At 41.0% G+C, this 22,952-nt stretch overlaps 2 gene segments (V, D, J or C); both read left to right on the top strand.

Annotated features, from left to right (window-relative positions):
* Positions 1-22,952, top strand: part of LOC119534592 — a 140,512-nt gene that overhangs the window by 47,846 nt on the left and 69,714 nt on the right.
* LOC119534594 overlaps positions 4,809-22,952 on the top strand; it is a 35,211-nt gene continuing 17,067 nt past the window's right edge. Inside the window, 2 exon segments of the C gene segment in view lie at positions 4,809-4,962; positions 5,072-5,390. Of these exon segments, the coding sequence occupies positions 4,920-4,962; positions 5,072-5,390 (362 nt within the window).

The raw sequence follows: 22,952 nt of genomic DNA, 5'->3' as shown, positions 1-22,952 counted from the left end.
ACATTTTTCAATCTTGGCCTGGTTTTCTTATGACTGTTCTTTTTGCTAGTGTGTTTCCTTTTCACATTTTTCTTTTTCTACTTTATCTTTTTTCTCTTTCTTTGACTGTGTAGGGGGCACAAATTGCTGAATAACCTTCTGTGCAACCAACTGGGAGACAGTTGGAGGTTTCCAGTAACTTGAGTTACCCTATTGGGTGTTTTCCCTCACAGATCCACTTCTCTTGCCCTTCTGTCCAGCATCAGAGTCTTCCTGATGGGCATCCATTGGAACTTCCTGAAATTGGACATTTCAACGGTTCCTTGGTCCTCGAGGCATTCACAATAACTTCAAAGCATGTGGATCGCATGGCGGTGCCCTTCCGCACATCACACATCATGCACCTGAAGGCCTCGGCACTGTTCCCGAAGGTACAGACGCTACAGTCCCAGTAACCCTCGTCCGAGGAAGGCTTCGGCTGCCGTTTCGGCCTTCAGGACACAACCCGGACACGACGCAGCACGGGGTCACCAGCAGGCCGCGCCTTGCACCCCGGCTCTGCGGCATCCCCCGCCCCGCCTCCCGCCCCAATTCCGTGACCCCCCCCCAATAATATCGTATTAATAGCCATGCATCTGCAAAGATAAAGATCTAAAAGTAAACGCACAAGAATAATAATAATAATAATAATAATAATAATAATAATAGCTGTTCTTACTGCTATGGTTTTAGATGCTTTTCTTTTCATCTTTACTCCTTTTCTCTGTTTCTTTAATGAGCATTTTAGCAGCATGTCCATTTATAAGTTGAGTGATTTTCACTGAGTCACTTAATTGCTCTGTACCTCATTTTCCCACATCTATAAAATGAAAATTACAAGAGCCTATGCCAAGGAACTGTTTTTAAAATTAAAAAAGTGAAAAACATTTAGAAAAAGTCTAGGACACAGGAAATACTCATTAAATATTTGCTATGATAAATTAATATTATTTGTGAAATATCTCATATTTAAAATATTTTGCTGAGAAAAGTGTTTATAAAATGGCTCCTAGGCAAGTTGAAGCCAGTGCCATCTCCACAGAAGGAACTCAGACTCCTCCATGGCTCCTCGTATTCAGGCCAAACAGCTGGCCTGAGCCCATCAGCCCTGTGGCGAGATCTGCGGAGCGAGCATGAGGCCCACCTGAAACAGCCATTGCAGACCTGCTGAGCTGCAGCCAGCACTGGTGGCACCAGCCCAGGGAGCTGCCCGACCCATGGCTCCCCACTGCAGGCTGCACCCTCCTTACTGACCTGGCTGTCCAGCACGTCCCTACCTCCCTGCCTTCTCCTTAAGGCACAACCTGGCAGACAGGATGTCCCTGCCCAAAGCATTCACCACCTTCTTCTTCTGGGATTGTGAGTTACTCCCTGCTCCTTTTGATCTAGGTGAGTGCCTAAAGAAATTCTTTAATGTTTCCTTCTTATTTATGAGCAATTCATCAAAAACTCTCTTTTTTTTTTTTTGCTTCCAGTTGGACTTGGGTTATTAAAAGTGGAGCAGACCCAGATATCCATTTCCACGTCAGTAAAGTGACTGTATATATTCCTATATATCAAAACGAGGTTTGGTGATGAGGTCATTCACTGGCACTGGCCGAAGCCCAATCAGCCCATGCAGTATCTGATATACATTATCTCAACAAAAATCTCAGGTTACATGAAAATAACAACAAAGTTGTGGCAAGAAAGGATTCGCTCTCTTCTACCGCAATCCTTATAAATTTCATAGAAAAAGATGACATGGCCATTTAGGACTGTGCTGGCTGGGACCACAGTATTAGAAATAGGAAGACAACCCCCACAAGTTACCCCCCTGGGTCTGCACCCACCCACATCCTCCTCAACAGTGGCAACCACAACCGGCCCCAGCTGGGCTCCTGCCTCAGCCTCGCCTGAGCTCTGCAGGGCTTCCGGAGCTTGCTGGGAACCGCCTTGGGTTATGTTCACACACTGGCCCCCAACTGATGCCAGGAATGGAGCTTCAAAACCTTTATTTGATGCTATTTCCTAATGAGTTAAAGTCCTGCCTGGGGACCAAAAGAGCCCAGGCTCTGTCACTATCCATCATATCACTGTCCCAAGACTTTCAGTAAGTGGACAAGGATCAGGCTGAGGGAGGGGATCATCATGTGCTGTTATTATCACTTATCATCAGGACAATGCCTCTTAAATTTAACTATTATGGACCCATTTTGCACAAAAAGAAATGAAAACTTAGAGTATTGAAACTTAGTGATCAGACAAGACCAGAAGTTCCTGCTTTTTGAACTGGATTGTGAGATCACTCTGAAAAGTTTAAGGCTCACAATTCTTTAAGGAACACCAGGGTATCTGGGATAAATTGGGAATGGAACAAATATCCTTTCTCTGGGAGGCATGGGGAGGTGGATGGTTTGAGCTCTCACATTCAGAACTCTGCTGGCATGATGTCATTGGAATAGAGCTCCAAGTCTTTGGGGCATTAGATGAACCCATCCTATCATGAGCAATACTTGCTCCTGCCTAGGAAAGAAGAGTGAGAACTGGCTGAGACAGAACAGCTGATAATTTGGTGTGTGTGTGAGCATTCTTTATCAGCGCTCTCAATTCTTTACATATATTAACTCCTCTAGCCTTCACATAACCTAGGTACTATGTTTTGTTATCATCATCAAGCACCTTTGACTCATGACACAGGTAAAGTACTGAGTGTCTCCGTCACTTATTCAAGTCACGCTGGCACATGGCAGAACAGGGCAGGAACCAGGGAATATGCCTCCAGAGTCTGTGCTCCTAAACACAAGAGGATAAAAAGAAGTGTCATATATTGTTCCCCTCCCCAGGGAGAAGACAAAGCTAACATTGGGAACATTCACTGAAACAAATTATTATTTTGCTCTCAATCGTATCAGCAGGACACAATACACTCTGCACAGCATAAGTAAAATGTGAATACATTTTCTATTTGTTTTTCAAACAAACAATAAAAATAACTGTTTTATAATGCGCCTCTCTGAAATAATTGTGAAATAATCTGATTCCCCTTTTATACCTTCATTTTTTTACGGAGTGCAGACACATGCCTCCTGGAAGAGTATAGATGTCACCTTGCATTTGGGCCATTCATGCTGTCTTGTATGTTCTATAATTTCCAAAGTCATGGTCCCATACTTATCCTCATCACATCCTATTCTAAGGATCCAGGCACTCTCTCTCAAGTCAGGGATGCTATCAAAAGAAATAACAGGGATTCTCAGGAAAGGCTGTCATGAGAGACAGACTCAGTTGGCCACTGCTCCCCTCCTCCCTTTGCTGCATGCACCCCTTTGTGATTCACGTTCCCTCCATGTGACTCCTGAGCAGGAGGAGCCCCTGCTGTGAGCCACAGTTGACTTCTCCAGCCTAGATGGGGCCTTACTCTTACCCAATATTTTCATACAAGCTAAGGAGGGGAGCAGACCTGAGAGAAGCACACAGACTCAAGAACGAGAGCCCTTTTTAGAAAGGAATGCATAGAAAAACTTACTGAGATCCCTCTGCAACCTCCTTTTCCTGGTTGTCTCACGTCATGCTCACAAGAGCAGCCCAGAGCAGAAAGGGGTGTCCATGGCAGGACTCGCTGTTCTCAGAGCTTAAGGCAGGACTCCCTGTTCTCAGAGCTTAGAGGATAACTCTCCATTGGCTTCTCGGGTGTCAGCCTAAATGGTGAACAGCCAGGACAGAGGCGTCCAATTCATACTGCATTCAAATAAAAGAATATTATGCAGCCATTAAAAATGTTTTTGTGGATTTTTAAATAAAATTGAAAGTAGTCACAGAACAACTGAAAGAAAAATTAAGAACATATATAATGACCTCTCAAAAACATATAGGTCTGTATTGGTAGAAGAACCAAAAAAAAAAAAAAAAAAAATGGAGTTAAACAAAAGAAGAGACTATAAGAAGAGAATAGTATGTAAATCACATACATACACACCAATCAATCATTAATATCCATAAATGTGTAGAGAAAAAACTCGGAGTGAATGAATGATGGGTGGCTTTTATTATCATCTTTTATTTCTCGTTTTACTCAGATTTTCTTCAGTGAGCATCTATTACTTATCCGAGCTCTCATGTTTAGCAGATCTGTGACTTTGAATGACTCATTTAACCTCCCTTTGCCACACTGTTCTCATTTGTCAAATGGAGTGTTAAGAAGAGTCAATGAAATATAAGAAAACTTCTAGAACAATGCCTGACAAATAGCAAGTCTTCAATGAACATTAGTTGCAATATGAATTTTAAAGCTTATTATTGCATGTTAAGCATAATGTTGCTTCGAAAATACTCCTCTGTGTGACATAATATTTGTGAATAATCCCAAGGTCAGAGCTAGTAGAAGCTAATTTCCACAGACTGCTATGTCTCAAATTCCCTCCAGCAATTGCAGTCCAGCCTCTTCTTGAAGGCACCCAGATTATAAATGCAATTTGATTTCTCTGAGTCGCAATCTGCATGGTGACATCCTAATAAATTAAACACAAACAAAATACTCCAGTACTTATATAGATGGCATGTTAAACAATGACCATGACATACTTTGGCGTCTTGATTTTTTTGTTTTGTGATACGGAAAGCTAAAGGTCGAGTTTCATCTCCCCTGAGCCCTGAATCAATAACTCTGGGCCTGAACACAGCAGCTATGTCTTCACATTTCCCAAGCGATCTAACCAATCTGCCCAGCGCTCACGGGGCACAGGAAACCCCAGAAAGCTCATATCCGTAGCAAGGCATAAAGGCCCATAAGGAAACACCCAAGCCACCATTTCTCTCCAGACACTGGAACCAGCCGTGTCCTCCTGCCACTGACCTGAGACTCTGGCTAACAGGGTCTTCACCTCTTCCCTTCTTCTTGGGGACCCAGCCCGGTAGACAAGATGCTACTACTGGAAGCCCTCATCTTCTCCTCCCTCTGGGCTTGTAAGTTGCCCCCTGGTCATTTCATTCTAGAGGAGAGACTGAAGAAATTTCTTAATGTTGCCTCTTTACAAACCAGTTGTTCATGGGAGTTTCTCTTCTTTGCTTGCAGTTGGTCTTGGGCAGTTAACGCTGGAGCAGCCTGAAGTATCAGTTTCCACAGTGGCTGGTAAGAGTGTCCAAATATCTTGCAAAGTGACAGTCGACGACTTTGAAAATACATATATGCACTGGTACCAGCAGAAACCAAATCAGACTTTAATACATCTACTATATATTCTCTCAACAACAATTCCTAACCGAGTTACCTTACGTGGGAGGACCAACAAACTCGAGGCACGTAAAGATCCTCGCACTTCCACTTCAATCTTGAAAATAAATTTCGTGGAGAAAGAAGATGAGGCCATGTACTACTGTGCAGGCTTGACCATAAACCACAGTGTTACAGCTGCCAAAATCACCTACCCAAAAACCATCGTCAGGTCTGTGCCCTCCCACATCCTTCCCAATAAAGGCCACCGTGGCAAGCTGTTTGGTGAGACTCCTGCTCTTAGCCTCCCCTCCCTGCAGCACTTCCTGAATTTTGCAGAAAGACCCTTGGATTCTGCTTGCACAGTGAGGTCCACATGGTATCAGCAATTATTGTCCAAATTAAGAGTAATCTGGTACTCTTTCCCACTGAATTAGGCCCCTAACTGGGAACTCCAAGGATACAGGGAGGGTGGCTTAGATTAAATGCATTTGTCCATTGATCCTCCGTTCAGATAGAGATTCCTAGCAACTGAGTGGTTCAGAATGAAGATGGGATCCACTGTGTGCCAGGCTGTGGATATACATATAACATATATGTCCTGTTATATTCATTAACATTGCTGCAGTATGATCATTATTTCCCCATTTGTTCATGAGTATTGAAGGTTTTCTGAGGTAGAGTAATCTGTCAAACAAAACAATTCCCATGTTTTTTTATTAGTATGCTGAGGCCATCCTCAGGAAATCTAGTGACCATTAAATTCACTAGTAAACAGTCAGCTGTTTGGGGTACGTGAAAGACCAAAGTGTAAGTCTTGTGTCCTGGAGGAAGAGGATGTGCCTCACCTCACAGTCAGGATGGCTCAGGACTGGGACAAACCAGCGCCGTTGCATTGGGGCAGAGCTCTGAACCAGTTAGGGCAGCCCCAGCACGGAGGATCTGTCTCAAAGACCCTGCTCCTCAGGGTTCCGTGAAGACAACTAAGCATCCTGAAAAAGATAAGAACAGAAGGATGAAGAGAGATGTAACACATGCTCCCTGCCTCTATAGAGGAACCAAAAGTAAAATCCCTCACAAATTAATAAAATAAAAAATAATTATTGTGAGTCAAATCCTGGGGTAATTAGTAATTGGGTGGTTGGAAACCTTCAAGGAATAATAAAAACTACCGACTTGCTGAACAAAATGTAAAACTATTGTTATGAGTTGAATTGTGTAACACCCTCCCCCAAAGATACATTGAAGTCCTAACCCCAGTACCTGTGAACGTGACTTTATTTGGAAATAGGGTCATTGCAGAGTTAGTGAAGTTAAAATGAGGTCATGTGGAGGAAGGCAGGCCCTTAATCCAATCAGACAGGTCTAAGAAGGAGGGAAGAAGAGAGACACAGACAGAAACAGAGAGAAGACGGTGGTGTGATGGTGCAGGCAGAGACTGAAGTGCTGCAGCTACAAGCCAAGGAGTGCCAAAGATTGCCAGCAAATCATGAGAAGCTAGAAAGAGGCAAGGAAAGATTCTCCCTACAGGTTTCAGAGGAAGCATGATCCTGTACATACCTTTCAGACTTTCAGCCTCCAGAACTGTGAGACAGTACATTTCTGTTGTTTAAAGCCACCAGGTTTGTGGTAATGTGTCATGGCAGCCCTGGAAAACTAACAACATAAAAACTATAAAACTCCTTTCCCTTCCTTAGTGTCTGCTTTCAAACATGGGGAAAGAAGTGAGGAGCAACTTTACCTCAGAAAATTTTCTAGTATTCGTACCTTTAGTAATATGGCTTTCTTACCACATAATTTCCAAGTATGGTGCTTACCCATAGACCCTGAAATATCTGCAACACATCGTTCTCCATTTCTCCATTCTAAGAATCAGGTTGTACAGTTGAGACAGAGACATTTGTGAAAGCAAAATGAGGGGAACTGGGAGCTCTCAAGTCAGTGTCAGCCTCTTCCCCGTGGCAGACTCAGGATCTTATGTTCTTAACAGATCCTGGTGGTTCCACAGTGGGACGGTGGAGGCCTGTCAGAGTCTTAATGGAGCCTTAAGTTTACAAGGAAGCACAGTTAAGAAGACCACTGAAGGGCCCATGAACTTTTCCAGAAAGAAGTGAATGGAAAGAAGGAATTAGACTTCTCAAAATATCTGTGCTACTCTGCATGGATTATTTCACATCCTCCTCAAAAGAGCAGTGTAGGGTAGGACTGCAGTGGCTGCACAGGGACAGCTGTCAGATGAAGCCATCTCGACTTTTCACCTGGATCTCTGGGATATTTATGGGGATGCAAACTTGGTGACATACTAAGGGATGAAGAGGAGGGAAAGGGACACCTTATCTATGTGGCTTTAAAATGACAAGATACTACAGAGCCATTAAAACAATGTATTTTAAAGAATTGCTCATAAAATTGAAAATATTCACTCAGTGTTATCAAAAAGAATGTTGAACCCAGGACTGGTATATACAGCAAGTGCCCCATATATAGCTGTATGTATCAACAACAGCAAAACTGGAAAGAAATTCTACAAAGTTTAAAGAATGCCTATCCCTGGAAGGAAATGTGGTTTTAATTTCTTCTCAGTGCTTTTACAGATCTTATATATTTTAACAGAAAGCTTCCATTATTTTGAAAGATATGTATGCATAATATACTCAATATTTTATTGATTTTTAAATATAATTATGACATTATTTACACGGCAATATAAAATATAACTATATATGGCATGTTTAAAATTGTTATATATTTCTATTTTCCCACCTAATAACATTACTACTTTCTACCTGTCCAGGGGCCTTGTACTGAAGTCTACAGCTTCTCCAGGCTGCTCTCTTATGAGACTTGCCCAGACAACCCTCACAGAATCACTTTTGGGGGCTGGTCAACCCATAGCCTTCCCAATATGAGTGCCATGAGCAGCTCTTCAGATGGTGAACCAGTGTCCATAAATCCCATTGTTAAAAGCCAGTCCATTTATAGTATATTGCATTTTGGCAACTTCAGCAAACTAAGGCAGATTTTGGTATCAGAAGAGTGGGGTGCTGAATTTTCAAATACCAAAAATGTTGGAATGGCTTTATAAATGGATAAAGGGAAGATTCTTGAAGAATTGTGAGGTGCTTGATAAAAGACGCCTAGATAGTTTTGAAGAGTCTGTTGTTAGAAATATGGACGCTAAAGTTACTTCTGAGTAGGCCTTAGACAGAAATGATGAATGTGTCATTGCCAACTGGAAGGATGGTGATCCTTGTTTTAAAATGACAGAGAATTTGGCAAAACTATGTCCTGATGTTGGATGGAAGGCAAAATTTGGAAGAGCTAGGATATTTAGCTGAGGAGATTTCCAAACTAAACATGAAAAATGCAGCCTGGCTTCTCATTGTAGATAATAGCAAAATGTGAGAGGAAAGGGATAAGCTGAGGACTGAATTCTTGGGTATAAAGAAACCAGAAATTGATGGTTTGGAAAATTCTGAGCTTCCAGAAGTAAGTCCCCAGAGAATAATGCCCCATGTGAGGATTAACTGAACATAGAACCAGACAGCTGTTTCAGTGCAGGTCAGGATTGGAAATGCAGTTATCCAGAAAGGATTTCAGGAAAGTCCTATTGTCTGATGTCTGGGACTCCTGTGTACTACATGAGAAACTGACAAGTTTTTTGTGAGATCTGTATGAACAGAACCACCAATAGCCTGGACTAAAAGGGACAGAAAAGGGACATATTGAAGGAAAAGTGACTTCAAAGGCAGAACCATAGAAGCTGAGGTCTGAAGCTAAGACATCTTCTCAGACCTAGGAAAAGGACCTACCCATATATGTGGAAAGGGTGAGTGTTGCCCTAGAGAACCCTAACTGATACAGGTAAGTATGCCCCAGAGCTTGCAGAGGGCGTGCCTTCCATACCATTGTTCAGGAAGAGTTCTGCTGCCCCAGGCTTCAGAGAGGGTGGACCACATTCCCAGGGTATTGGGGAAAGTCTGGCCACCACCCCACTCTTCTAAGGGGTTGAGCCTTTGCCCCAGAGATTGCAGCAAATCCAGCCACTACCCCTGATGCTTGAGAAGGGTGGGGCCTACAGTCTAGCTGTCACCCCAATGCTTGGAGATGTTAGAGTCCTCACCCTAGTGTTTGGAGAGAGCAAGACTGCTGCACAAGCCCGTGGAAAGGATGGGGCTGCCACTCCAGCAAGCCTGGAGGACAAAACATCCCTCTATTGAGGACTCTCAGACCCTGAAATCTAATGGAGTGTTTTGGAACTGTTGGGGATTGGTGACCCCTGTTTTCCTTTCACTTTCTCCCTATGGTAATTGGAATATTTACTCTGTGACTGTCCCTCCTTTGTATATCAGAAGCAGATAACTTGTTCAAAGTTTCACAGCTCGACAGTCAAAGGGGAATTGTGCCCCAGGATAGGCCACACCTGTAACTGATTTTGATGAGACCTTATACTTAATATTGTTAATGAAATGATTAAAGGCTTTTGGGGTAGTGGGATGGAGTGAATGTTTTTTGCCTATGGAAAGAACATATCTTTTGGGGTTCCAGAGAGTGGAGTGTGATGGTTTGAAGCTGTATGTACCCCCAGAAAAGATAACGTTCTTAAAGCTAATCCATTCCTGTGGGTCTAAACGTGTTGTGGGTGGGACCTTGTGATTAGGTTCAGTTGAGGCATGCCCCAGGTGGGTCCTTAATCCTCTTAATGGAGCCCTTTGTAAGAGCATGAACTAGAGAAAAAGAGAAGCTAAGAGAGACAGGAGCTATAAGAGAGAAACACACAGAAGCTCAGAAAGAAGTTAGTAGACCAGAGAGCCAGAGGCCGAAAGCAACGGAACACAGGAGAGAAGGACCAGCAGATGCCACCATGTGCCTTCCCGTGTGACAGACCCATCCTGGATCACCAGCAGCCTTTCTTCAGGAAGGAGGTATTGTCCTGTTGATGCCTTTATTTGGACATTTTCATAGCTTCAGAAGTGTAAATTTGTAAGCTAATAAATCTCAATAGTTAAAAGCCAGTCCATTTCAGCAACTGTTAGCAAACTAAAACAGTTGCCAAGTGTGAAAACTATAGGGCAGGCCCCAGGCTGGAAACTCACACAGCATTGTATGCTGCAGTCTCGATGCAGAATTTCTTTTTCTTCAAGAGACTCCAGTTTTTGCTCCTAAGGCCTTCAGCTGATTGGAGGAAGCCCACCCACATCATCAAGGGTAATCGCCTTTACTTAAAGTCAACGGATTGTTAACCTCATCTTCCAAATACCTCCACAGCAGCATCTAGATTATTGCTTGTAGCCTAACCAAGCTGACGCAGAAGATGAAGAAATAATTGTGTTTTGTCAGGCAGTTGAAATGACCAAAGGGAATTTCTTCTTATATATAAATATAAGAATTTGCAATGGTCAGAGATTATATAATTTAAGGGTTGGTATTAGCAAAGGTTTCCTGACTCACTGTCTGTGACACACTACCATTAGGTCCATGCTTTTAGAACCATTAAAAAGACATATGATTTCATGTACAGTGCATAAGAAATGCAGGTGCATCGTAGACAGATTACAAAATATAGACTATCAAAAAGAAAAGCAAAAGCAGCCCAAATACCAAAACCCAGACATAACCAATGTTAACATTTCAGTGTTTATCCTTTCATTCTCTTCTTTGTGTTTATGTGCATAGTTTGTGGAGAGTGTAAAATATGGGACCATGGTAAGCTTAATCTGATTTTCTTCTCTAATTTCTGTGATAATCTAATTGGCAATTTCATTAAGGCTTCAGGTAAATACTTGATTTCAAAGTTATTTAAAATGTTCCAGAGTGTAAAAAAAGGGCTAAAACTTATCCAATGTATTTCACAAAGTAGGATAAACTAAAACCAACAGTGACAACTAAAAAAAAGGAAACTTAGTTATATAGATGTAAAATGAGAACTAACATTACTAATTGATCATATTTAACAATGACATATTGAAAGAATACTATTCTGAGATGAAGTAGTTTTTAATCCCTTATTTGTAAAATGGAGAATACCTACCTCATTGGGTTGTGAGAATTAAATGAATTAATATACATAAAGCACCCTGAACAATGCCAGCACATAATACACCCTCAATAAAAGTTAATTCTCATTATCACATATTTAATGATATTCTCATTTGGGTAATAATTAGCCTAATAATTTTTCCCATTAGATGAAATTTCCATGAGGGCAGTATTTGTCCTGTTCACCATTAAGCCTTAAACACTGGGCATGAAGAACACACAATATGTATTTGCTGAGTGAATGAATGAATGAATGAATGAATGCTGAAACATAGCAGCCATTCTCAAAGCATGCCCTAAGACACACTAGCTCATGCAAAAAGGATTCCACAATCAAACAGTTTTGGAAAAGACCGGAATATGTAACTTCCTCTTGGAGCATCAAAGTACACACTGGCATATTAAAGGCTGTGAGAGAAATCCAGTAGTAAAGACAATCATGTGGATTCTCAAACTTACTTGACTCAGATCTCTTTTTGCCATAGAACACCCACTAACCGCGTAGCCAGGGTTCTGTAGAGAAGCTCTGGGAAATGCTGCCCTAGAGACATTTTGATTATGTCAAAGAACAAAACAAGAATGCTCATCACCAATGCCATTGTTCTAATTCTTCAAGTGTCAGGGCATTCAGACAAGGAAACCAAATAAGAGGTTTAAACTTTAGAAAGGAAGACATCAAAGTGTCATTACTGAACCCAAGGAAATCAACTGAATTTTAACTCAAAGACTATTAAATCTAAGGACTGTATTTTATTATAGTCAAATATAAAGGTATACCCCCCGAAAAAAACAATTATTGAACACAGCTAGTATCAACAATACAATATTAAAAGATATAATAAATTTTAAATTCCTGATCTCATTGGCAACCAGTAACTAAAATGTCTAAAGATGAAATTAGCAAGAATAATATTCAAGAAAATAAATATTCAGGATCTATATGAAGAAAATCATAAAACTATACTTGGGGACCTAAAAGGTTTAACAAGCTAAAATATATTCTATTTTAGGCTTTCTGGGTACAGGGACTTTTTCTCTTTTGCTTTTTACTGTAGAATTGAGGCCTAGGAAAGATCCCAGCAAAAAAAAAAAAAAAAGATAGCTGTTCCATACATATTTTTGAATGAATAAATAAATGAATGAATGCATATTATAAATAATGTAACAATACATAGTCTTTCTTAAATTAAACTATAACTTTAATGCAAACCTAATAATGATTTTTGCAACATAAAAAATGGTACTAAAAGAATAAACAAAAAATAAAAGCATCTATTTTGACTGTTCATTCATTTACTCATTTGTAAAGCTGTTTTTTTCTGTGTTTTTTGTTTGTTTGTTTTTGAGTATCTAGATAGGGTCTTCATGGTTTTAGGTTCTGGGGATAAAGCACTGAAGGAGACAAAAATTTTACTTTTCGGTGGGTAAGATGCTATGAGCTATGAAATGTTCGATTGTGGGAATTGCTAAGTAGAAAATGCAGCAGTTTGGGTGGCTTGGAGTGATGGGGAATGGCATTTTAGGTGGGTAGGTCAGGGGTGGTCTCTGTGGAGGTGACACTTGAACAGAGAGCTGAATAAATTGAGGAAGCAAATCATTTAACTATCTACCACAATAGCATTTCAGAAAGAGGGAGCAGTGTGGAGGCACTGCATCGGGAAAGCATCTGAGGAACAGAAGGAAAGTGAAGGAGTAGGGCCCTATCAGGTGTAAAACATGGCCAAACCAAACATTTGTCCTTCCCCCCAGAGTCCTACGCTCCAAAAGTCACTTCCACCCACCGAGGTGATCACCCGCCATCTCCTCCATCCACCCATCACCACTATAGCCCTTTCCCCTGCACATTAGAATTTGAAGCCAACCGTTATCCTTATTCATTCTCTCACCACCCATAAGCTGTAAGAACTCTTGCCAACACTCATACAATTTTGCCCCCTTCACCATTTTCTCTCTCAGGGTCTGAGTGATCTTCATTCATAACAGAAATCAGATCTTATCACACCTGAGTGTGGCCTCTAAGATGTGGGTGGCCTCATCCAGCCTCCACCTGCTTCTCCCACTCCACCTCATACCTCTTTCCTCACCCTCACTAGCCATTTGCCAAGTTCTCAAATCTGCCCACTCTTTGCCATGCCAAGCTTTCCTGCATTCTTTTCTCTTTGTTTCAAATGTTTGTCCTGAAAGTCACTTCCTTCAATGCCATCACTGAGTTGCCCAATCCAAATTAATTCTCGTTAGTTTCCCACATAGGACCTTGTGATTTCCCTACAAAGCACATCTCAAAAATAAATATATATAATATATATATATATTAGTGAGATGGCTTGTCTCTTAAGCTACCTCCACTGGCCCATATGCTTCATGAACCTAAGACCACATCGATTTTACCCACCACTCTATACGCTGCACTGAACACAATAACTAGCACACAATAGGGGTCAAAACTAAGTGACAAATTAAGTCATTAATTTCTTGTTCTGCTCTTGTATTTTGTGGTACTGGCCATGTAAAATGAGTAAACTAAGTGGAACCTTCATGATCTGACAGCCAGGGGGGTCTTGCTAAGAGTCAGATCCCTGTTAGGAAGTAATTACAGAGTAAAAAAATGTTTATGATACCATGTTAAGTGCCAAGGGTAGAGCAGAAATGGAATAAGATTATCATATCTATGTGAAGCAGATTAAAAAGATAAACAGAAATCAGTCTGGAAGGGAAGACACCGAACTGTTAACAGTAGTTGTGTCTGAGTCAGGCTGTGGGACAAAAAAGTGATTGTTTTCTCTTTGGTTTGTTTCTTTATGATCCATATCGAATAGTCATTTATTTTATAATAGGAAATAGCAATGGTTTTCATACAATGTTTTTTGCTTTTAACGTATATTATGGCACTCTCAGGGCACAATATTTTGAAGGTTTCCATTTCATGGTGACATTCAAAAATAAGATAACTGGAAAAAGTTTCCTTTGGCTGGGTTATCTAAATTATGAAGTAACCTCTCCATTCAGCCTGTATCTGTAATTGCCTGATAAAGTGTCGTGATGAACAATGAAGTTACTGACGAAACAGATCAAATGTAGACTTGAGGGTTTCTCTCTCTCCCTTGCTTTCTTCCTCTCTCTCCCCTCACCCCCACCAATGAAGGGCTTCAGTCCTTTAACATGAAAATGGATTCTTTAACATCCTCAGATGGTAAATGTCATGTAGTAACGAAGGGAAATCTGCTGGCAAAGATGTTAAAAAGCCTATTCTGGGTGTTTTGATGAAATTCCCTGCGTGGATCCATCTTCCGCAAACTACGCATCTTAGCTGTGTGCTCCAAGCACCACTTCCTCTTACCAGAGCCCATCCTCAGATTTGCTCTGAGCTCACCCCCTTATCAGCCACCTCTCTGTGACAAGCGCAGGCAAGATGCTGCTCCTGCTCCAGATCATTGTGGTGACTTCCCTTTGGACTTGTGAGTTGGCTTTACCTACAAGATATCTCACCCATTCAAGGCCATAGAAGGCAACAGTCAACCCCCTACACCTTCAGAAAGCCACATGGCCATTCAAGCTAAGCTAACAAATTCCACCATTACCTGGAGTTCTTCAGGAAGAAAATGCCAACTTCAGACTCCCAGCTTTTTTATGAATAGAGAACAAATGTATACTCTTTTAAATGAATTTCAAAATTTCACTAATTTTGCTTTTGTTTTTCTTCCAGATACAAATGGCGACATTCTAATAACACAACTTGTGACATCCATCACCAAGAGAAAAGGAAATACAGCTTTTCTTGAATGCCAAGTGAAAACAAATGTCTTGAAAAATGTGTATATACACTGGTATCGGCAGAAGCCAGGCCAGCCTCTGGAACGGATTCTGTATATGTCATCAAATGAAAATATTGTCTATGAAAAAGGTATCAGTGAGGAAAAATTTGAAGCAAGAAAACAACAGAGTGATTTGGCTGCAAGTCTCCGAATACACCGAGTTGCTGAGGAGGATGTAGGCACATATTACTGTGCCTGCTGGGATACACCGTATCAAAGTGCTCCACTGCAACCGAACAAAAACCCCTCCCCTGCCCACCACACCTGAACACACACATACACACACATACATGCACACACCCTCCTTTATACCGCCTGGACAGACTAGATTGTTGTTGATAGAGTGTATTTCTCCTGCACGTGTCCTCACCAAGGTCCTGAGCAGGAAGCCCAAGGACTCATTTTCTTCCGCTGGGCCCCTTTTCCTCTTTCTCACCCTTCTGGGGCCCAGGCTGGCTCTTGTGAAGTGTTCTGAATTATCTCTGCTTCACCACCTATGGGAAGTCTTCCGGGAAGGCAACATAATTGAGTACTCAAAATGGTTTGCTGACTTTGAATGAATGAATGGATGGGTGGATGAATGAATGAATGAATGAATGAATTATGGAAGATACAAAGGTTTTTGAATGACGCAGACCTGGGTTTCAAATTCCTGCTCAGCCACTTACTTATGGTGAAATCTAGAACACTTATTAAATCTTTCTCACTGTTTTTTCCCAATTTTAAGTGGAGATAATGTTAACCTCAGAGTTGCTGAGGACTGAATGCGGTGACATATATGAAAGTTTTTAGCACAGTGTTCAATGAATTACAGCATTCTTCCCATTATTACTAGATCACATCACTGAGCCATCTCAGCTAAAATAGCCATATTTAGAAACTCCCTTGAAAAATCATGTTAGATTTTTCTGCAAATAACAGTAAAAGATGGCTTTAATTCTGAAAATCTAAGACGGTGAACAGTAAAAAGAGTGAAGGGTAATGAATCAAGGGAAATTTTTTTCTCCAACATTTTGCTTCATCTGTAGCAGAGTATAATAACACCACAGTATCTAAAGGAATAAAGTCATTGTAAATGTTTGCCAAACTTTTTGAACTTTGGGCAAATTATTGATCTATAAAATGTGCATAATACTGCATCAAGTTGTGAGATTATCTCATTTGTTATTATATGCAGTAGTGGTACTTTTCTTCCAATTCTTATGATAGCCATGCATTGCTACCCACAACTCTTAGAAAATATAGTGAAAAATGTGTAACTCAGGGAATGAGAAAGTAGTCAAGGGAAGGTGTTTGGGATTGCTTCCAAGGGGGAGTTAACACTAGATCATTGTAATATAGGAGTTTTGATGCTGTCTCCCGGGATCAGATAGTTCCTTTATACCAGAAACATGTAAAAGTAATGCAGCAACAGTTCTTACCTTGAAGGACTTCTCATGGTTCTGAAGCAAACTTTTCCCTCCCCCCTTCCCTGCTTCTACAGAGCAGGAACTGCCACTATCGTTAGTCCTAATTCAGGCTCCATTCTGATTACTCACTGGCCATGCCAAACCCTAGGATTTTTCTTGTGTCTTTGGCTTGCGTTTGTAGGTCGATGTTTCTCCTTTCTTGCCTTTTCATTGTTTTTGTATCCAGAGTCAACCTTTTTTAAAGTCACTCTGATTTCTCTCCCCTGCTTTTCAGGTGGAGACACTAATAGGAGAATATTTCAGGACGTTCTCCTTTACAGGAAGACCTGACAGAACAGCACACATACATTGAAAGCTGTTTGGAGTTCTCCTCGAGAATGCCATTTTATGTCAACAAAAAGAAGGGGAGCCCCAACAAATCCTTTATGGCTCAAACAAGAGTTACAAGCAAGACAAGACCAATTCAGCTCGAAGGCAGACAAGAAAGATAAAGGCACCTTTTACCTGGTAATAAAATAATGTTGCCAAGACAGATGAAGCCATATACTACTGTGCTTGCTGGGATCTTACAATGTCAGAGTCAGAAGAGAGCCATGAGGAAACCTTCTCTAATACTAGCCCTTAGCCCCTTTCATCCTCGTCCCACCACAGCAGATGCCTTAATGCTCTTAATCATGGGCTCATGGACTGTTGGAACAGAGAGGAGCCTTAGCACACATGTAGCCCAGTGCTGCACTTTGGGTGAGGAAGCCAGGGCCAAAAGATACAAGTGACTTATCCAAAGCTAGGTAGGGCGAGACTTCTGCTGTACAGATTCCTAACCTACTGCATCTTCCTGCCTCTCTTGTGGACAGTGCTGAACTTCTTTGAGCAAGATGTATTTCTTTCAAAAGGGAGATGACGATGAGGCCTTGTCTTCATACATGATGCCCCTAGAACCCAATCAGATCTTATATTTAGGCAAATTATGTGGCCATTCCACTGTTGTAAAGGGGCTAAAGATCAGCAGAGATGAACTCCAAACTCCATCTACCTCCATGTGGCCCTCCCATGGCCATTTAATCTCATTCATTTCTGTTGCCTTCTATCTGTTCTGAAAGCCCCAACAATTGGAAATATTTCTCTGGCATAAATCTCAAACATATGAACATGTGGAGAGTGAGGATTGGCCTCTGTAGGAGTATATATGTAAACTCTTTACCAGTTCTAGAAGGACCTGTAGAATCAAGGTCTAAATTTCCTTTTCACTTTGGAACCTGGATTCTAACTGGATTGCCACACACTTAATTCATTTTGGTAGCTCTGATCTGCTTTCTGCCTTGTTAGAGTGACCCAGGGCTTTTTTCTCTCCAAGGTCTTACCACTCATTCCTTGAAAATACCAAGAACTGTTAACAGCAAAACATCCTACCAATGCATTATAGCTAAATCTCTCTTTTCTTGGATGGCTAATAAGTAGACAAAATAAAATGATTGATTCCAAACCCATTTCCTCACCCCAATTCCTACAACCTGTATTATTTTTCTACCCCAACTTTCTTTTTTCAGTAATTGGCACCACCCTCCAATAGTGACAAGCCAAAACCTCACTTGCAATATACAAAACAAGGAGAAGTCCTGTTACCTCTACCCTGAAAATACACCCAGAGTACATCCTCATCTTGCTATGTCTACTGCATTCATCCTAGCCACCTTCTCTTGGCTGGTGTGATGGTTAGGTTCATGTGTCAACTTGGCCAGGTGATAGTACACAGCAGTCTGGTCAAGCAAGCACTGGCCTAACAATTGCTACAAGGAAGTTTGTGGCTGGTTAATAAACCAACAGGCTGGTTTATTAAATTATCAGTTGGCTGCAGCTGTGACTGATGACTCACTGAAGGGCATGTCTTCCACAATGAGAGAATGCAATTGGCTGGATTTAATCCAATTAATCAGTGGAAGACTTATAAGTGAGACAGATAGAAGACCTTCTTCTTCAGCTGCCCAGCGAAGCATTTTCTGAGGAGTTCATCAAAGTTGGCGGTTCGTTTCCTGAGGAGTTCATCGGAAATCTTCCTTGGAGTTGACAGTTTACTGACTATCCTACAGAATTTGGACTTGTGCATACCCACAGTTGCATGAGTTACTTTTATCAGTTTCATAGTCATAGATACCTCTCATTGATTGTTTCCCTAGAGAACCCTAACTAACACAGCTGGGTTACATCAATGACTTCCTATCTGGTCTCCTTAATTCCATTGTTACTCCAAAGGTCATTCTCCACATAGAAGTCAAATTATATTTGAATCATATACATATTTATTATTATTAAATAGTTGTAAATATATATATTCATACATATGATTATAAAATCCTCAAAGTTAAAACTCTCCAATGGGTTCCATTCCTCTTAGAATACAATCCAGTCTCTTTCCATGGCCTCAATGGCCCTATGTGACTGTCCCCCTGTGAGTTGGCCCCTAACTCGCTCTCCTCACTCCGCTAACCTAACTCTTGCTGACCTCATCTCACTCTACTCTTGTCCTCGCTCTCTTGGGCTTCAGCCACGTGGCCTTTTCTTCTGTTCTACAAACATGACAACTTTGTTCTACCGAAGGACCTTTACAAGGTCTATACCTTACTCTCCAGGGGCCCAGAGAGTTATCATTGTCCTCCCATTGGGCGCTGGTTATGCAGCAGGGCCAAGTAAGCAGGGGTGTGGAGGAAGGATAGGTGGGCAAGGAAGTAAGCCAGTACACATTACTGGTTCAAAAGGGGGCCCAGGGACCAGTACAAATCCTCTGCAAATATTTTTAACGGGGCCACCCTTGCTGATAGGCTTGACTAAATTTTTCACTGCGCTAAAACTCACTCTTGATAGTGTTTTTGCAGGCTAGGAATATCTTCCAAATACTGTTGTAGAGAGATGGCCTTCAAATATTCCCGCTTGAAAAATAAATTTTTTAAATAGGTACTATCTTTCACATTTTAGGTTGGTATATCAAACTTATCAATTTGAATTTAAATAGATACAAAGAATGCAATTCCTACTATACTGTAAATACTGATATTTTAAAATAAAACAATTCCATCACCCTTTTAAACACATCCAATGGACTCTATATATCAAAGTAATTTGATATTTATCATTCATTTAATGCATAAATGAGCTCTTTCTCAACAGTAAGAAATTTTTATATTATTCCTTTTGATCAATGAACTTACATTTTTATTTCATTTTCATCAGAGAATTTTACCCTAACGTATTATGTTTTTATTGTTTAATTTCCACATTTATTATTTCCCCCTGTCTAAATGTTCTAGCTAGTACTTCTGAATAAGTATAAATAGTAGGAATGATAGTAAAAATCCTGGCCTTATTATTTTAACCACATTATTGAGGTACAATTTACATAGCATATAATTCACCCATTATAAATACACAAATCAATGATTTTTAGTAAATTCATACAACTTTGCAAACAATCACCACAATCAACTTTTAGAACATTTCCATTATCTGTAAAAGTTCCTCATGCTGGTTAGTAGTTAATGCCTGCTTTCATGACCAGCCCTAGGAAACTACCAAACTGATTTCTTTCACTGTAATTGCCTTTTCTGGACATTTCCTTTAGATGGATCGATAGATATAAATGGAATCACACAATATGCAGTCCTTTGTGTCTTTATTCTTGGGTTTACCATAATATTTTTGAGTCCCTCCATGTTGCAGGATGTTTCAGTAGTTTGCTCCTTTTTATTGCTGAATAATATTCCATTGTGTGGACATACCATATTTTGTTTATCCATTCACCAGTTGAAGGATTTTGGACTATTTCCAGTTTGGGGTGATTATGAATAATACTGCTATGAACATTTGTGTACAAGTCTTGGCATGGACATATATGTTTCCATTTCTCTTGGTGTGGTAGGCAGAATTCTAAGATGGCCCTCACCATTCCACACTTTTGTGTAATCCCCTCCCTTTGAGTGTCCGTGGGAGCTGTAACTTGCTTCTAGTCAATAGAATACGGCAAAGGTGATGTGATGTCACTCCTGTGACTATGTTATATTATATGGCCAAGGGGAAGGAAGTATAGAAAGATGAAGGAAGGCACTAGAAGCCACCCCACCTCCACCCCCAGCACATCCCACATTATCTGTCCAAGATGTTGCCTTAAAAATTTTCTGTATATCTCAGGAGTGGGACCCAGTCTCCAAAATGTTTTGGATACTGTAAATCAACTCTGGGGCTCATCTCTTGGAAAAGAGACCTTAGTATTCCAGAAGCCATCCCCAAACCTGCTTTGGTTCAGGGATAGAATAATAGAAATAAATAAATACTAACATCAGGTAATGATTATTGAGCAGCCATTTCTGTTAGTCACCTAGCTCACCACTTTATGGGGATTCTATAGCACATGAGGAAATTTCCATTAATTTCTCATTTTAATTAGAGAAAACCCAGGGTCAGGGAGGTTAAGCTGTTTGCTTGGGGCAATTAGGCATCTATCTGAGGTCCTCTTTACTGTGTCTATTTTCTCCCTAGCTAACTTGCCTGAGAGCTGAGCCCTGGAACTGTCCTGGGATGGAGCTGGGAGTTCAAGGGCTGCAGAGGCTCCAGCCGCATCCCTCTGCTCCTTCTGGTTTTATCAGTCACAGCTTCCCAGACATCTCCCCTCCCCACCTCACCATCCTGAGGGCCTTCAGTCTTTCATCTACCCTTGTGCTTCCAGCATTTTCTGAGCTGACTTGCCTAGATGGTGTGGGAAAGAGATGTTGCCACCGCTTGGAGTTCAAATAGCAGAGAATCATTTATACAGTCAGCCTGCACCAGAGGCTACACAGCCTGTGATATCCCAAGAGGACGTGTCAGAAGCAGACATGAGGAAACACCTGTCCCTATTGTGTCAGATATGAAGGAGATTTGTAAAAATGTAAAGCAGTGCCATTCTTCTCAATATACTCCGTTTATTTTTTAGATTTATTTTCATTTTGTGAACTTATTGTCTGGCTTCACTCTTTCACAATTCTTTCTCCATGGTATGATTTGCATTGTGTTTTGTCACAAATCGCTCAGTATCTGTTTGTGTGGAGGGTGGGGTGGGGAGGAGGCAGACGGACAGAGGGAGGAGAGCGGGAAGTTGGGGTTAGGAGTTATTTTTCCTGACACTTAGGGGACCTGGGGGAGTGAGTCTGAGGCAGTTAGGAACGGTGAAGTCCCTTAGATGGGAGGACAGGCCTGAGCTCCGTCTCCTCTCTCCTGTGTGTGTTACACAAGGTATTTGACTTTTTTTCTGAGCCCAGCTTTGAATTGGCAGAATTATAGGGAGGATCAAGTGAAATGAGGAATAACAAAAGTGAAAAGTGGTTTTCATAGTAACTACTCAGCAAAATGTGGCTTCACTGCTCCACACTGCGGCCTTGAGAAAGTCCTTCCAGCTGTTCAGTATTCATGTCCTTACCCAGCTTTATGCTCAAATGCATAGACCAAGGCCACACAGAGCAGGAGGATTGTGCCATTTAACAAGAGGACAAGGAGGTTTTGCCAAGCAGATGGTGTTTTCCTGACTTTCTGCATTATTTTGTTTTCCCTGGTAAAGAGAGAAAAAGAGGTGAAGAGACCCGAGTGATCTTGAAGAGTTTCCCATGATCTGGGATCTGACAGAGAGGGGCAGGAGACCCCGAAACCATGGTTTCACCTGCCAGAAAGCAAACCCCATGTCAGGCCCCATCCAGTGCACCTGGGGCTGGAGTTGACTGTCAAAGGCTCTGAGTCCAATGCAGAGCACAGCCATGCCTCAAGCTCCAACTGAAGCCAGATTTAGAGGCTTGATTTTCCAGCTGCTGTGTGCAGGGAACTCAGCAAGATATGGCAGCAGTAACTACCTATTATAGTTCTGAAGTGCAGGGCCAAATGTTCCCCATATCTCCAAGTGCAACTCAAGGAGAGGTGAAAAGAAGGCAAAGTGTTGGAGTTAACTGGATATTCAGATTACATTAGACTGAATCCTCACAGATCCTTTTGCTAGTGCTTGCACTGACTGCCATTGCTGTTTAGAACATGCAAAGCAACCTTTACATTACTTTTTTTCTTTTTAAGTTTTACAGATTTATTGTAGCTAGTTAAACATTTGCATTAATGCACTATTTACCTCTTCATGAACATCAGCAATGAAAATATATACAATACTGCAAAAAAAAGGAAAAGAATATGAAATTTATACACAATTTGTACGTAATTACACAATTGTGTACAAATTTATACACAATTATAATATATTGTCTTCCAAAATACATCCTGCTCAATAATATGAAATTGGTAAAAAAAAAATAAAATAATAAAATAATATTAGTAATAGTTTCAAGACTTCGTGATCTGCCAACAAACTTTTAAAAGTTGCTTAGTGCATATTCAAATATGCTCAAATATGCAGTCTGTACCAATATAGTGCAAGATGGTATTTGTATCCCCATCATGATTGGATAATCCATAGGGGTGTGA

The sequence above is a fragment of the Choloepus didactylus genome, chromosome 5 (genome assembly GCF_015220235.1).
Source record: "Choloepus didactylus isolate mChoDid1 chromosome 5, mChoDid1.pri, whole genome shotgun sequence".
Taxonomy (NCBI): domain Eukaryota; kingdom Metazoa; phylum Chordata; class Mammalia; order Pilosa; family Megalonychidae; genus Choloepus; species Choloepus didactylus.
Note: the sequence above shows the minus strand (reverse complement) of the source record. Positions and strands in the feature narration are given on the sequence as shown.